This window comes from Rhinatrema bivittatum, chromosome 3 (genome assembly GCF_901001135.1).
Source record: "Rhinatrema bivittatum chromosome 3, aRhiBiv1.1, whole genome shotgun sequence".
Lineage (NCBI taxonomy): Eukaryota > Metazoa > Chordata > Amphibia > Gymnophiona > Rhinatrematidae > Rhinatrema > Rhinatrema bivittatum.
In genome coordinates, this window is record NC_042617.1 from 60,196,091 (window position 1) to 60,213,441 (window position 17,351).

Sequence of the window (17,351 nt, forward strand, 5' to 3'; positions counted from 1 at the left end):
ACCTGGCATAGACTCAGTGGAACAGGAAGAGGTTTGGTCTCTGAGCTGGTTTCTGAAATGGTATGCAAAAGGAAAGTGCATGCTACCTTCTTGGCTGTCAGTGTTGATCTTGTTAATGAGCTGCTGCAAACAGCTTTGGTTTTCTAGGCTTGAGAGGAGGAATTAATAGGCTTGGCTTGACTCACAGTTTCTACTGACAGGGATAGAACTGGATTAAGCAATGCTTTCACTTGCCCCAGGTTCTCTAAGCTAGAATTAGAAGAAACTTTTACTTTTCCAGATAAGAAATTTAATGACATTGAGCATACTGTGGTGGAATTAACTGTGCAGTTTAAATTAGCTTGACAAACTGTAGTTGTTCAGGGATCAGTACTTAGAAAAAAAAACATTTCTAGGAGGTTTTTCAGTAGCCTGCATGCAGGAAGTCTGCAGTGATGGTGGCTTCAGGAGCTTACAAGCAGAGCATGCCTATGAATAGTAAGGAATAAAAAACTGATATTTTTGGCATCTCCATTTTGTCCTTCTCATTCTCTCAAGGTTTCTGGAATCTGGGAAACCCATCTGTGCAGTGGTACAGGACTGCAAGTTAGGACTCTGGACTAAACAAGAGCCAGTCTACCGTCTAGCCAGCCCTCTCACCTGCAGGTTGAGCTCTTGGGTTCTGGGGTCAGTAGGTCTTTGTGGCAGCAATACATGATAGCGAGTCTGTACAGGCTGAAACAAGACTAGACATGACAAGGCTGAGCTAGTAAGGCTGGACAAGGCAGGGCAGGCAAGGCTGGAAGGCACAGCTGGGCAAGCGAGGCTTCGTACAGGCTGGACGAGGCAAGAAAAGATTGGGTACTGGGCAGGACCTGGAACTAGACAACACACTGAGGAAAGGCAATGTAAGGTCAGGACTCAGGTACAGGCAGTATACTGGAACAAGCAGGACAGGCAGAGCACGACAAGACTAAATAAGGACAAGACCAAACAAGGCAGACTAGGGCAGAAGTTAGACAAGGATAAGCCCGAAGGCAACAAGGCTAAAAGGTACATAGGCCACTAGGCAGGAGTAGGCCTAGATTAGGCCACAGAGCAAGAGTGGGAAAAGATCTAGATAGGCTGTAGCCAGAGTAAGACCTGACTAGGCCACAAAGCAGGGTAATAGAAACAAGGTGGCCCAAAAGCCACAAGGCTAGATAAGGAGCAAGAAGGCCTGAAGGCCACAAGGCAAGGCAAGGAACAGAGCAAGAAGGCCAAGAGGCCACAAGGCCACAAGACAAGGCATGGAACAGGGGCCAGGTCATGAAGCCAAAGGTGACACCTTGAGACAAAGGTACATTGGCAAGGATGGGTTACATAGGGCTGAGACTTAGGTATGGCGAAAGCAATGATGAAGAGTTTAGCAAAGCTGGTGCTGAGGCTTGCTGAAGGCCTCTACAGGCACAGAGGGCCCATGGCAGGCAAGACCAGGGCATGGAGAAGCTACATAGTAGGCCAATCCGTGAGAAGGACTAATTGGTAAAAATGGATTTCCTTGGCGCGCACATGTTTAAAAATTGGCTCATTTCCACATGTAAATTGGGACTTACATGTGTCTTAGTTTACTTTCACATGTATATTTTACAAATAGGAAGGAAAAGTATGCACATTCAGTGCATTGATATATGTGTTTCAATGCATTTCATGTATTCGCGCGTAAGCCTACATATGCATATTTGTTGCAGGTTAGAGATACAAGTATTTTATAAAAAGCATATATATCCTATACACAGGTTATAAAATCCTATGGTAAAATTATGTGCAGCCATATATGCATGTATATGTATTACGTATGTAAAGTGCCGTGCACAGTTATCCTCTTTTACACAGAACACAGACTTCCTTTGTATTTTGCAAAATTTAGTTCTTCCAGTCCTTTGTGTTGGAAGGTATGTGGGTTGATTGCATCATATATTCACATGTGATAGGAATGCCCTTTGGTACAAGAGTTTTTGGTTGCTGTTGGAAAAGAAATTCAGTTGATTACTGGCTTGTCTTTCTCTCTTTCTGGTCAACCCGGTTTATTGGGCATAAGAACATAAGAAAATGCCATACTGGGTCAGACCAAGGGTCCATCAAGCCCAGCATCCTGTTTCCAACAGTGGCCAATCCAGGCCATAAGAACCTGGCAAGAACCCAAAAAACTAAGTCTATTCCATGTTACCATTGCTAATGGCAGTGGCTATTCTCTAAGTGAACTTAATAGCAGGTAATGGACTTCTCCTCCAAGAACTTATCCAATACTTTTTTAAACACCGCTATACTAACTGCACTAACAACATCCTCTGGCAACAAATTCCAGAGTTTAATTGTGCGTTGAGTAAAAAAGAACTTTCTCCCGATTAGTTTTAAAATGTGCCCCATGCTAACTTCATGGAGTGCCCCCTAGTCTTTCTACTATCCGAAAGAGTAAATAAGCGATTCACATCTACCCTTTCTAGACCTCTAATAATTTTAAACATCTCTATCAAATCCCCTCTCAGCCGTCTCTTCTCCAAGCTGAAAAGTTCTAACCTCTTTAATCTTTCCTCATAGGGGAGCTGGTCCATTCCCCTTATCATTTTGGTAGCCCTTCTCTGTACCTTCTCCATTGCAATTATATCTTTTTTGAGATGCGGCGACTAGAATTGTACACAGTATTCAAGGTGCAGTCTCACCATGGAGCGATAAAGAGGCATTATGACATTTTCCGTTTTATTCACCATTCCCTTTCTAATAATTCCCAACATTCTGTTTGCTTTTTTGACTGCCGCAGCACACTGAACCGACGATTTCAATCTGTTATCCACTATGACGCCTAGATCTCTTTCTTGGGTTGTAGCACCTAATGTGGAACCCAACATTGTGTAATTATAGCATGGGTTATTTTTCCCTATATGCATCACCTTGCACTTATCCACATTATATTTCATCTGCCATTTGGATGCCCAATTTTCCAGTCTCACAAGGTCTTCCTGTAGTTTATCACAATCTGCTTGTGATTTAACTACCCTGAACAATTTTGTGTCATCTGCAAATTTGATTATCTCACTCGTCGTATTTCTTTCCAGATCATTTATGAATATATTGAAAAGTAAGGGTCCCAATACAGATCCCTGAGGCACTCCACTGTCCACTCTCTTCCACTGAGAAAATTGTCCATTTAATCCTACTCTCTGTTTCCTGTCTTTTAGCAAGTTTGCAATCCACAAAAGGACATCACCACCTATCCCATGACTTTTTACTTTTCCTAGAAGCCTCTCATGAGGAACTTTGTCAAACGCCTTCTGAAAATCCAAGTATACTACATTTACCAGTTCACCTTTATCCACGTGTTTATTAACTCCTTCAAAAAAGTGAAGCAGATTTGTGAGGCAAGACTTGCCCTGGGTAAAACCATGCTGACTTTGTTCCATTAAACCATGTTTAGAACACTTTCCACTATTTTTCCTGGCACTGAAGTCAGGCTAACCGGTCTGTAGTTTCCCGGATCACCCCTGGAGCCCTTTTTAAATATTGGGGTTACATTTGCTATCCTCCAGTCTTCAGGTACAATGGATGATTTTAATGATAGGTTACAGATTTTTACTAATAGGTCTGAAATTTCATTTTTTAGTTCCTTCAGAACTCTGGGGTGTATACCATCTGGTCCAGGTGATTTACTACTCTTCAGTTTGTCAATCAGACAGGGTTCACTTTATTTTCCTAATAAACACAAATGTTTAATGTCTCATCTGCTACATGCTATTCAATTATCTATTACTCTTCACTGGAAGACCAAGCCAAGCATGGAACACTGGAGGGAAATAGCAGTGATGGAGAAGATTACTTTTGCCTTGTGAGACAGGTCAGAGCCCTGTGACTAAGTTTGGGGACCTTATTGGACTTGGTGGAGGTGACAGAATGATTTCTGATTGTATAGGTTAAAATTTGCACTGGATTGGGTGGTTATTTTATATTACTGTATTTTGATTTGGAGCTTTTGTCTATGTTTCTGAGGCTTTTATGGTTTTTCTCTGTGTGATTTAAAAAAAAAAAAAAAAAAAAAAGGATTATTGCATTTTTCTAGTGGTTGAATGCACTCAGTCACAGTTGTATCCAGGGTGTTTAATAACAGAGATGTAAAACATGATAGTAGATAAAGACCACAATACCCATCTAATCATATCATTTTACCCTCCTGGTATAATGACATAGACCTTATCTGATCACAGATTTTACCCTTGCTTTCCCACAATTAAGGATTCTCTGTGTTTGTAGCATGCTTTCTTGAATTTCATTACAATCACATCCCCTGGGAGGCTGTTCTATGTTTCACAATGCTTTTCTGTAAAGAAATAATTTCTTATGTTACTTTTGAGTCTAACCCTCTTCCAGCCTCATGTCCTGACCCTCCTTGTCCTGGAATGTCCCTTCTTCTGAAAAAAAAATGCTTGCCTCTTGTCCATTACTTATATATTCATAATCTTCCATAAATCTATATCTCATATCTTTTTTCTTAAAGTCTCCCTCTCTCTCTCTCTCTTTTTCTCAGAGTTCTCCTTTGTCTTTAAAATGAATGGGGGGAGAATTACAAATGCAAGAGAGATACAGATACTGTATATAAGCCCCAATGCAATCGTAGGTCAGTAGGTTGAAATCTATTAGATATGCTCCCCCCATCCAATATGCATGTCTTGAGGAAATCAGAGAGGACTTTCTTTGTAACAGACCCTACACTGTGGAACAATTTACCACATGAGCTCCAGAATATCCAATGCAAGACTGATTGAATCAGTCGTGCTAAAACAATTATCAGATTGTTTAGACAATCGTGTGTTAATTGATCAACATCAGTTCGGGTTTTAGAAAAAATTTAAGCACAGAAACATTACTGATTTCTACCACTGATTCTATCATTCGTGGATTTCACCAAGGCACTAATTATGTCCTAGTATTATTTGACATCTCTGCATCGTTCGACACTTTAGAACATAAATCATTATTACACCAACTAGCTGTGCTAGCATTCAATGGCACCGAAAGAACATTTCAGATCAGAGTAGGTAGTTCTCATTCAAGATTGTTACAGGGTACCCCAGGGCTCTGCCCTGTCTGCAACTCTTTTTAACGTCTACTTAGTCCCTTTATGTAAATTGCTTGCTGGCCATGGTGTCAATTATAAAATCTATGCCGATGATATCCAGTTTTTCTCTGCATATCAAGAATTATGGTCATTTACACTGAAATTATTAGAAATATATTTAAACGCAATTCACACTTGGTTTTCTCAAAATAAACTGCAGCTAAATGTGAATAAAACTGAAATATTAATTCTTTCAGCTCAAAAAAAATAATCATACAGTTTTCCCAAAAACCTTTTCTTTTAAAGGACAAGAAATAACTATTAAACAGCAAGCACGTAATTTGGGTGTTACAATTGATAGCTCATTGACAATGAAATATCACATTACTAACTTATTTAAAAGGTCACTCTTCAAATTGCGTATATTAAAAAACTTAAAAATGCTACTAGATCCTCAGGATTTCAGAATAGTCTTCAGGCTTTGGTATTAACTGGATTGGACTACTGTATCACTGCTCTTATTGGCTTACCAAATACGACTATCAGACCTTTACAAATAGTAGAGAATGCAGCAACACGTTTACTTACAGCAAACAAGATGCATGAACACATTATACCAACTTTAGATGCCTTGTATTGGCTTCCAGTACAATAAAGATTTTATGATAAAATAATATCCATAATACATAAAACTCTGTAAAATGCTTCTTCACCATGGACCGATGCTATCCTTCGCATCTACAAACCAACTCGTTCTTAAATCTGAAGGCAAAAATCTACTAGAAATACCCTCTTTCAAAGTAGCTAGGCTAGGCATTACCCATGAAAGGCATTCTCAGTTGCAGGAGCCATTATCTGGAATGCTGTCCCAGAAAAAATGTGTTTAATATCATACAGCAAGATGTTCAAAAAGGCATTAAAAACCTACCTATTTAAAATGACATTTGAAGATAGGTAAAAATACTCTAATGATTTTTTTTTTTACATTTTTAACATGTTTATGTTTAAAAACTTGTTTAATTTTGTTTTATTGAATTTTTTTACTTTGTCTAAATGATTTAAATGTTTTAAATGTGTCTCTTGATTTGTATGTTAATTTGTACTCTGCTATGAACTATGGAATATGCGGAACATAAGAGTTTTTAAATAAACAAACAAATAAATAAACCTCCTTTAGGAAGCGAGTAAAAGCATTCTACTTATACAAGATTATAGTAATTGAGCATGCTAAAAACAAGTAATGACATTGGATCATGGAGGGAGATGATGGATTGTAGTTTGTAGTAGTATTTTTAGGTTCTTATGTTCTATAGACCCAAAAGTGTCTTTTTATCTCATTTGATTTTTAGTTTTTATGCATTTATTGTTATTTCACATTTTAATGACTTTTATTATGTATGTAAACTGTTACCTGCCAAGTACTGTGGATTGTGCAGGGTACAACTGGAAAAGAAATAAAGAAATAAAGAAATTTGAAATAGACATTGATAGAAATAAAGGTCAACAAAAAAGTTGTAGATGCTACAGTTTTAATGCATGACTAGCGTTGAAGACCTAGGGTCCCATCCACAGACTTATTCTGCACTGACCTAATGTTTTTTAGCTCTGTGTTTTTTTTTTTTAATAATTTATAGTTAAGTATGTGAATTGTTTTGAACTAATATGTTATTCGTATAATCTGATTTTAATGTTGCACTGCAATCCACCTAGAACAACAGGATTGACTTAGGTGGAATGAAAATGTTTAAAACTAAACAAATAAATAAATAGATGAAGACAGCAATCAAAAACTAGTTATAGCTTTTGAAAGAGTTACCCGGCCAGTTTCATAAGTGAGCCGAATAAACCTTTCATTTTGAAATATTTTCCCTATTGATTCTTTAAATCTGGCCACTTAAATTCACAGGATTCACAAATTTAACTTGTCCAAGAAGGGGCATCTCAGGAAGGCAGGTTTTAGATTCAGCCAGTTTGCACAGATTTTATTTATTTATTTATTCATATACATTTGACTTTTTGCCTTTTTTTTTTTCCATGAGTGGCCTCAAGGCAGATTACAAAACAAGTCTTAACTAACAGTTACCATCCATTGGTGGAAGGTCATTCACAATCACAATTGAATCAAATTATAGTGGGTAGCATTGAGAGGCCAGGATGTATAATTTATAGTGCTTACTCGAAGGATCAGGTAGATAGTTCAGAAAGATTGAGTGTCTCTGCTGGGAGACTCTAAGGGCAGGTATGGCCAAACAGCCATGCCTTAGTTTTTTTTTTTTCCTGAAAATGAGGGTAACAAGGCTCGAGGCACAGGGATAGTGGTACCTTGTTTCAGACTTTTGGAGCATAACAATTGAAGGCACAAAATCTCGCCCAGAATAGTCTAGCTGAAGAGAAGAGCCATTTGGGAGGATTGGAATTCTCTAGTGGGAGGGTAAGGGAAAAGAAGTTGAGAAACGGGCTTGTTTATGCACGCACTTGTAAGTGAAGCAGAGGGTTTTGAATTGTATCCTGCTTTTGACTGCTTTAAGTACTAATCAGCTAAATTTAGCCAGGCAATACCAGTTGTGCTTAATCTAACCGGACAAAGGGGGTCATTTTCCAAGGAGTTACCGCAGGAGATAATTCCGCAAATCGCGCTAACAGCCGTTAACGCGATTTGCGAATGCAAAGTTTTAATTTTGTATTCAGGGGGGCGAAGTTGGGGCGGAGCATATGTAAAGTAGGAAAGAGTTATCGTGTGCGGCGAAACAGCTGCAGTGTTAGCGCGGCTCCTAACGTGACCAATAGCTACAACCCTTTCATTTGCGGTACGTTGTGCGCTAGAGGCCGGTAAAGGTGTATCGCGGTTCATGATGTGTCCAGACAGCCTGTATCAGAGAGAGAGAGAGAGCGAGAGAGAAAGAGAGAGCCTTGCTATAATGTCTACTCCCTAGACAGGTATTTGTATCCCTATGGGAGGCCCACCTAGTAACTCGAGGTGGGGATTAGGTATGAGTGTAGGGGGTTGGGGGCCGCTTTCACATTCAACATGAGATGTACGAACAGAGCAGTGGCCAACTAACAGTATGGCTTTCACATATGCAGATGCTACTATCTGGTGATTTCCCCAATCCTAATAATATTTATTTATTTATTTATTTATTTAAAGATTTTTTATATACCGGGGCACGTTAGGAAAAACCATCACCCCGGTTCACATTGTAACATAACATAGCAACAAGCTTTACAATAGTTTAATGTCAAACAAACAGGAGGTAAACTAGGTCAACTATAGAAAGAGGTTAAATATTATTAACTCTTTAAAATGAGAGAAGAAGGATGATTATTAAATCATCAACATGATGAGAGGGATATAAGCGGTGAACGCTTGGGAGAGGGAATGTCAGCAGGGATGAAGTGGGAGGAGGGTTAGGGGGGAGGGAGGAAGAGGGGGGACAGGGATGTAGGAGGAGGAGAGGATGAGGGGGGGTCTGGGGTGGGTTAAGTTCGATAAAGGTGTGTCAGTCAGGTAGGGCGTAAGGGATTGGGTGTATATCTTTGGGAATAGTCGGTCAGGGTATGTTAGTTTGAAGAGCCAGTCAGTCAGTCAGTCAGGGTATGCTAGTTTGAAGAGCCAGGTTTTAAGATTCTGTTTGAATGTTTTATGGCATGGCTCCTGACGTAGGTGAGGGGGCATATTATTCCAGTGGGACGTCCCTGCTATGATGAATGATCGTTCTCTAATAGTGGCATGTTTGATGATTTTGGGGGAGGGTGTCAGGAGTTTGGCTTGGTGCTGCTTTCTAGTTGGTCTGGTAGGGTTGCAATGATGGAGATGTTCAGGGAACCAGTGCATGTTTTGGTTGTGAATGGCTTTGTGTATGAGGGTGAGGGATTTATAAATTATCCTAGAGGTTACTGGGAGCCAGTGTAAGGATTTAAGAACTGGGGTGATGTGGTCATGACGGTGAGTATTGGTAAGAATTTGGGCGGCGGCGTTTTGTAGGAGCTGTAATGGTTGAAGGGTATTTTTAGGTAGACCTAGGAGTATAGCGTTGCAGTAGTCCAGTTTGGACAGGATCATGGCCTGCAGCACTGTGCGGAAGTCAGAAGTGTGTAATAAGGGTTTGATTCTCTTTAAGGTGTGGAGTTTGAAGAAACCGCTCTTTATAGTGGCAGAAATGAATTTTTTGAGGTTAAAGTGGTTGTCTATCCATATGCCTAGGCTGCGGACACATTGTGTGGGAGGGCAGCCTGTTGGCGAGGGGGAAGAGAGGCTGAGTGTGGGAATGTTAGGGGGAGAGAGGATGAGTAGCTCTGTTTTGTTGGTGTTGAGTGCCAGAAAGTTGTTAGTGAGTAGTTTGTTTATTTCAGACAGAGCAGAGTTCCAAATCTTCATTGCGTTTGGGATAGTGTCAGTTATTGGTATGAGTATCTGCACGTCATCTGCATATATGAAGTGCTGGAAACCCAGTTTGGAGAGCAGTAGGCAGAGAGGTAGGAGGTAGATATTAAAAAGGGTTGAGGAGAGGGATGAGCCTTGTGGTACTCCTTGTGATAGCCTGACTGGTTTGGATTCGTTGCGACCAATTTTTACCTTATAGCTCCTGTCGTGTAGGTAAGACTGGAACCAGCGAAGGGCGGTGTCAGAGATGCCAATTTCCATAAGGTGTTTAATGAGTATGTTGTGATTGACTGTGTCGAATGCCGCCGAAATATCTAGTAGTGCGAGTATGTGGGATTGTCCTTTGTCCAGGGCTCTAAGTATGGTTTCCGAGAGGGAGATAAGTAGGGTTTCTGTGCTATGGTGTTTACGGAAACTAAACTGGGATGAGGAGAGGATATTGTGGTCTTCTATATAATCTGTAAGTTGTCTGTTAATTATTTTTTCAAGTATTTTGGAAAGGAAAGGGAGGTTTGACACTGGGCGATAGTTGGCTGGATCAGTTGTATCTAAGTCTGGTTTTTTGAGAATAGGTTTTATAATGGCTTGCTTAAGTTCAGTTGGAACCTGGCCTAATGTAAGAGATCTGTTCAGGATGTTTGCAATGTGTTTGGCTATTACTGTGGGGTTTGTAATTAATGTTTTGGTGGGCAGGTTATCTGAGGGATGATAGGCAGGTCTGATTTTTTTGATAGTGGATTCGATTTCCAGTGTGGATGTGTTTTCGAAGTTAGAGAGGGTGTGGTTTGAGGTTGTGTAGATGGATGCAATTGTGTGGCAGGATTGGTGTGGTCGGGACGGGACGGATTGGTGTGGTCAGTAGAGGTATTATTGAATATGAAGTAAATGTAGGAGATTGCTAGGTTGGAGAGATATCTGGTAATAGATTTTGCAAACCAAGGGGCATTCAAGAGGATGTTAACTTATAGGCTGATGCAGTAAGCTGCAAAAGGTTTTTGTGAAAGGATTTTTTGCATGAAAAATGTTTAAAAAAATTCCCACAAATGCACAAAAATGCTAAACTGGGGGAGTTTTGTATTATAAATTTCTTGAAACTCCACTTCACAGGAGTACATTTCTGTGCATAGTCCACTATGCACCAAGATTTATTTAAATACCACATTAACAAGCTTCTGTAATGCAAGATAATGCAAAGCAGCTCATGAATTCAGCATTTTGTGAAAATTGGCTTGCAAAAAAAATGGGGTTTTGCATGATTTTGTAGGGCACAGGAGTGGGGCTTCACAAAGAGGTATTGTTTACATTTTCGGCCCACGAGGGGCATGGGGGGCCATTAAGGTCACCAGGGACTTTCACTGACACTTGGGGGGGTGGGGATCATTGCATTGCCCACAAGTTTCCTTTAAATCCCTGCAGCCCTTTGCATGTTGCCATGGCCAGGAACATACAAGTTCCCGGCCATGGCAATGCACAAAAAAAGGTCTTACTCAGTTTAGCAAAAAATGCAAATGAGCACTGAGCTCATTAATATCATTAGCAAAGTTGCACACAAAATGGCTGCCAATCCGTGGTAAATACCACAGGTTAGTACATCAGCCTTTTAGTGGGTGATTGGTTTCATACTTGTAACCCAATCTTTGTTTCCTGAAAATGTTGGATTTGATATGCCATAGTTCTTCCTACACAACCTATTTCTTTTTTATTTTTTTAAAAATGTTTGTATACCGCCTTTACAATTCAAAAGAATTAATCAAAATGGTTCACAACAGAACTTACATAATAAATCAATCAAATAAAAATAAAATCATAAAAATACAAAACTAAAAAGACAGTCATGCCCTGCAAAAATTAAGCAAAAGATAAATTGAATCTGTATTATAGCTCAAAAACAAAAGATGTATCTGGGTAAAAAAAATAGTAAAACGCAAGGATTGGATATTAATTTTGAGAGTTGATGAGTGAACTGTATGCTTTCTGAAATAGATGTGAAATAGAAACCTATTGTTTCTGGCGCAGAGATGTCTGCAAGTGTCTACATCGGGGAGGATATTTTGACCATGCTTTTGTTAAAGACCTCTAAACAGTGTAAATGACCGTGCAGTAGAACGGTTTGGTTAAAAAGTAGATAGAAAAATAAAAGAAAGAAATATGCATAGAAAAGTATTTTGCCTTGTAAAGATTGGCATTACATTTTGATATGTGTGTGTTGCTGTGACATTTGCATCGCATTCATGTGTTATGCTCTACAAAGCACATTCACTATTTGAAAGTTGATGTTATGCCAAAGCCTACCAGGGCTTGACCTCAGAAATTGCAGCGAAGGACCTGGCAGCCATAAGGCAAAAACCTTTCCCTCCAGGAGGGCCCCTGGTTGAGCCCCGCTCACACCACAGTGACATATTGCATTCTTATTTTCTTTTGTTGCTGATAAGAAGTTACAGGTTACAGACACGTTGACCTCCCATGTGGGCATAAATCAACCCTCACAAATTCCTGCAGGCTTTAGCAGAGCACTTTCAAACCTGATTGTACTGTACATTTATAATTTTTTAGCTGAAAAAGTCATGGATGTGGCTTTAGCCATGAAGTGACTCGGCAGAAGGTCTACTCTGTGCAACAAATGCTGCGTGTTTTTGTTCTAACACAATGAGTATTTGAGTAATAAGCCTAGTTTGTTTTGGGTTTATTCAGTCCTTTAATGGAGAGTGCAGTCTCATAGGAACTAGTGAAAATAATAATGAATTTTAAAATATGTACATCACGCTCTCTCCAAGTAAATGCTGCTTGCTTGTCGTCTTTAATGAACTGAAACTTTAGTTCCAGCAGACGCCACCTGTAGTTGGTCTGTGGGCATCTTTAAAAATGCAGTGTTGTAAAACTAAGAGTTCCCTTTAGATTGACATCTCTAGGTCACATCTTTGAACAGAAATGACGAGAAAATGGCCTGCTAGAAAAAGTGCAACTGTAATTTCTTTATTAAAACCACTTAGGATAGCTGCAGGATTCTCTAGCGTCTGGGAGCTCAATAGAAATATTTATAAGCGATTACTTTGATTTGCTTCATTCATTCATTCATTCATTCACAAGGGGTAGAAGTGGGGGACAAGGCGAAAGCTCAAGGGCAGCTGAGAAGCTGTTGAACAGAGAACAAGAGAGAAGAGAGAGAGAGAGAGAACGAGAGAGCTCATAAAAGCAAATGAGACTGAAATGCAGCCAAGGGAGCCCAGTAATGTACAGGGAAAGGCCGAGGAGCTGGGCAGGAACCAGAGCGTCCTGCTTCATGTACTCCTTCCTCAGAGGACGACCAAGCAGCTCCCCCTTTGTGTTAATCTGGGCAGAGAAAAATCTACTGTCCGCTTAATTAAGGGATTGCTTTCTATTCAGGCCCTGGAGAGGCCGGGGTAAAACAGCAGGCTGCTCTGATTGAGAGGGAGGGGGGATAGGGAAGGCCCGGTCGGACTGCTCGTGGACAGGCCAGCTCAGCGGCTGCGGAAGAAGACGGCCGGTCAGTTCATTCAAGCGAATGCTGTTCATTCAAAGCTCCTCTCTTTCAATAAAGAAAAACTTAAAATACCACAAAGGCCCAGCCTACAAATTACAGGCGCTAACCCGTTTTGGATGGTTAAGGATCTATTCACGGTGTTTCTTCTTGTGAAACTATTTCAGAGTTACAAATGTAAGCTGGCTTTGGGAGCAGCTGGCGTCCTACCGGCACCGCTCTCTGGGAGCTCTTCAGCCTCCTTCTTTCTGCTTAATGAGCTCTGTAAAAAAAAAAAAAAAAATTGTATAACTCTACCAAAGCTTTCTTTTTCTCATTTTAGAATACATACGCTTGCCGGACGCTTCTATCGCAGAGGAGAATTACAGGTGCTGGCCATCTTACGATCACAAAGGTTGCCTCCTTTCTGTGTTTGACATCAGGGAAGCCATGGAAGTCTGTGAGAGTCACCCTCAGTGCAAAGCTTTTGTCTGGACCAACCAGACAACCTGGACAGGTAAACAATGCCATCGGGTGCTTTTTTTTTTCTTTTCTTTTTAGCTCCCTCTGTTACGTAATTTTAAATGCACGCCACAGAACTGAAAAGCTAGTGAACAGTGTAAAAAGACCAAATAAGGTTGCAGAATGAGATGAATGGAAGGTACGGAAAAATCAATCACAGGGGCGGCAGCTTTCAAATCGGTGCACGGGCGCGCATGTATCGGCCTGCAGCCATGGAACAGGGCTGTTTTATAACATACGAGTGTATCTGCGCACGAGTGCACCAAATGTAAAGTGGGCGCATGCATGGGCACGCAAATGCCGCTTCTACCGCGTAAAGCGGGGAATTCCCAGTTTTACCAGTTCATCCCCAGTAAAGCGACAGGTCCTCCAGTCCTGCCGGTCTGATAGCCTTCACCCCCTCCACTTAGCCCCCACCCTTAAAACCCCACAGATCTGCCTAGTTTTCTTTATTGTTTAACTTAAACGTCATCCATGGAAGAAGTAAAGTTACGCGGCTGGGGGACTCGGCACACGCATCTCAGATTCATGGCCCCGAAATGCCCAGGCCCCGCCCAGACCAAACCCATACCCCACCTTTTTTTGAAACCTCCGAGATGTACACTTGCGGGCAAATACGAGTGCGTTTCTCAGCTTTTAAAATCCGTTCGGCACATGCAAGCCCGACTCATTTGCACATCCCCTAATGAATGTGTGACCCAGGCTTTTAAAATTCACCTTTACGTCAAAAATTATGGGTTTGTTTAATCGTAATTAGGTGAAAAACATTATAGATTGCATAAAGTGCCAAAGGAGCTTCCACAGAATTTTGTTTTGCTTGGGGGAGAAAGAAGATACAATACAATGACAAAATACTTGCACAAGTATGTCGCTTATCTTGCAGTAATAATCTTTCCTATTGTTTTTTCTGGTCTGTTGTGTTTATTTGCTGGACTTAGGCTTTTGCCAACTTTTTTGTCCCATCCATGTAGTTAAATCCCCCTTTAACTGTGCACATGGGGGTGGCAACCAGTGGCGTATCTAAAGTATTTGGAAATCTCCCCCCCCCCCCCCCCCCAAGGTTCACTTCTCTGTTCCACTTCCCCCAGTGATCTCCGGTTCCCCTCTCCCTCACACAGGCTCCCTCTCTCTCTTGCACACACTTTCACCACCTTTGCATACAGGCTCCCTCCATCTGTCTGTCCCGCACACATATACACCCCTTCACAAAGGCTCCCTCTCACACACACACACACACATACTCAAACAGGCTCACACAGGCTCCATTACTCTCTTGTACACTCATACATCCCTGCACATGGGCTTTTTCTCTCACTCACTCACATACATCCCTTCACAAGGGCTCCCTCTCACAAACAAACACACAGCCTCACTTAGGCACACAGGCTCCAAATCACGCACACACCCTCCTGTGCATTCTGCATACCCACACACTCACAGGCCGCGTCAATGTCAGCTGTTAACTTTTCCTCGACCACGGACCCACTGGCACCTCCCTCATCTTCAGCTGCAAACAGGATGGGCTCTGCTCGCAGCCCACTACGGACTCCTTCGTCTTCAGCCACGAGAGCGTGATGGGTTCTGCTCACAGCCCACCGGTGCCTTCCTCCTCTGCCGCGAGCAGGATGTGCTTTGCTCGCAGCCACCAACCTTACTCCCAGCTGACACCCTCCTCCTGGAGGTCACCCAGGGAAGACTGCACTCCTAGCCCCCCTTCCCCCCCTTAGTATACCACTGGTGGCAACCATTTTCGATGATTTGTGTGAAATCAGTGTTTGGGACCTTCCAAGGCTGTTCTGCTGTGAGCTACATAGACTGGTCTGCAGAGATGTTTAGAAAGGCAGCTGGCTCCTCACTAGCTGCTCTGCTTCTTACCTTTCTCAGAACAGCTTTTCTATATTAAATACCTGACCTCTCTTATTCCAGGACAGGGGTCTGAGATTTGCATTTGAATCCCCTACCCCAGGCTTTTTGTACAGCGAAAAAGTATGATGTTAAATTTGTGAGCAGTCCAAGCAAATTTCTATTGTTACAATCAAAAACATGTTTTCCTTTCGCCTGCCAGATCATAGAAGGAGCTCCCCTTCTGAAGTGCAGTGACCTGATTAAAGCATGCTTAGCAGGGTAGCAGGGTTTCCGTGGGTTGGAAAACCTGAATATCCCATCAAAGGAATTGCTCAGTTAATTTATTACGTGTGACTCTTTATTTCACAGCAATTTTTGCACAGATAGGGCTCCAAATGATAGCATTCAACATCCTGGCTGTCAATTAAATAATAATGATATTTGTGATAAATGCTGTTTGCATGTGCTTGGACTAAGTGCAAGGTTTGCGTAAATGGCATTCACTGGGCTCAGCTTTAGACAGAAGGTTGGCTGAGGTTAAGCAGCTGCAGGAAAGATGGAAAACATTCCAGCGCTCTCCCCCTAACATTCAGCGTGTGCATTGGTGATTATACTGGGATCCCCTCCAGCTCGGCAACGGCGAGATCAGGCAGCAGTATCTAGGCACCAGCAAAAATCAACATGCAGCCCTCCATTGAAAGATAGTCTTATATTAACTCTGATGTGTGGAAAGATTGATTGTATAATTGAAACCTTGCAGGCTATTTAGCAGGTCTGAATTATGGCTGCACTTATTTAACAGACATTGTTGATGATTCCTTACCACCATTTGGATAGAATATAAACTTGAAAGTGATTATCAGCCTTATCTCTTTGTAATTTGTATTCAGACAAGCCAGGAGACAATACAATGGCGTCCTCTTATTGCAAACTTCCAATTTTCTTCAGAAAAGTTTCTTATAGCAGGGATTTTACAGTGCCAGGCAATGCGCCTTCAGGAAAAATTAGCGGCTCGATTGAAAAATGTAAAAACTTGATTGAAACTTAACAAAAGTTCCAGTAGAAAGATATTTGTCAACTTTGGTGAATAACAAATTTCAAATCTTTTGCTAAGAAAAAGTGGCTCTGAGGCTCTGTTTCACTAGTTCTCAACCTGGTCATCAAGGACTACTCAGCCACTCTGGATTATGAGAAATCCACGATAAAAATTCCACTGTCTGCAAATGTTTTTCTGAGCAGCGCCAGCTCACTTTCTCAAGTCATGAATCTTGGAGTGATGGTTGACTGTACTTTGACAATAGTCCAATAGATCTGTAAGACCTTGTAGCATATTCGGGCCTGCTGAAGCAGCAAGAATAGGTTCAGGAATACCACAAGACATGACTAACTTGGTTCAAGTGCAATTATTTATTTACAGACATCACAAGTAAAGCTCACCTTGCATCAGGCTCACATATTAAGTAGACACACAGTATACGGATATCCCGTGAGGTCCTACCAGCTCCCCCTGAGGTTCCTTCTAGCTCTCTAGGCCTGGGTTCATATGGTAGAATCCCTTGCAGCATTTTGCCTTAAGGAGGACTGGGTTAGATACCTGAACTGGGCTCCTTAAGGCAGAGTGAGGGAGTTGTCGGTACACTGCATCACATACCTTCCTCCTCAGCTTGACCTTGTAAGGGTGGGCGTCCAGATATGCCTGGGGTACACCTCAGCTCAGCTTCCAGTGCACTCCCCCTCCATTTGTACTGTTCCCACTACCCATGAGTTGTCTCCATATGAATGCAAAATGGGGATAATCTCAACCCAGGATTACTGGGTATGGAAGTTTGGGGAGGATACCAGCGTCTAAGATGGCTTGTCCTGCAGCTGTTGTCGAGGACATGGGAAGTTGAACATTTCTGTTCATCTCCATGTATACATGTTAATATCTCTTTCCTCTTATAGTTGATGTGTCCTTGACACAGTAAGTCCTGGCAAATGAGCATTTTCTACAGCTGGAATCCACCAAGGCCTGGGTAGAAGCTCCCTCCAGTTCTGCCTGGATTATGAAGTCT

At 41.5% G+C, this 17,351-nt stretch overlaps 1 protein-coding gene across 1 annotated transcript in view; it reads left to right on the forward strand.

Annotated features, from left to right (window-relative positions):
* The window catches only part of PKDCC (protein kinase domain containing, cytoplasmic), a 128,505-nt gene that overhangs the window by 97,389 nt on the left and 13,765 nt on the right, over positions 1 to 17,351 (forward strand). Inside the window, exon 6 of the mRNA XM_029593307.1 lies at positions 13,274 to 13,447. Within this exon, the coding sequence (XP_029449167.1) occupies positions 13,274 to 13,447 (174 nt within the window). The remainder of the gene's footprint in view (positions 1 to 13,273; positions 13,448 to 17,351) is intronic.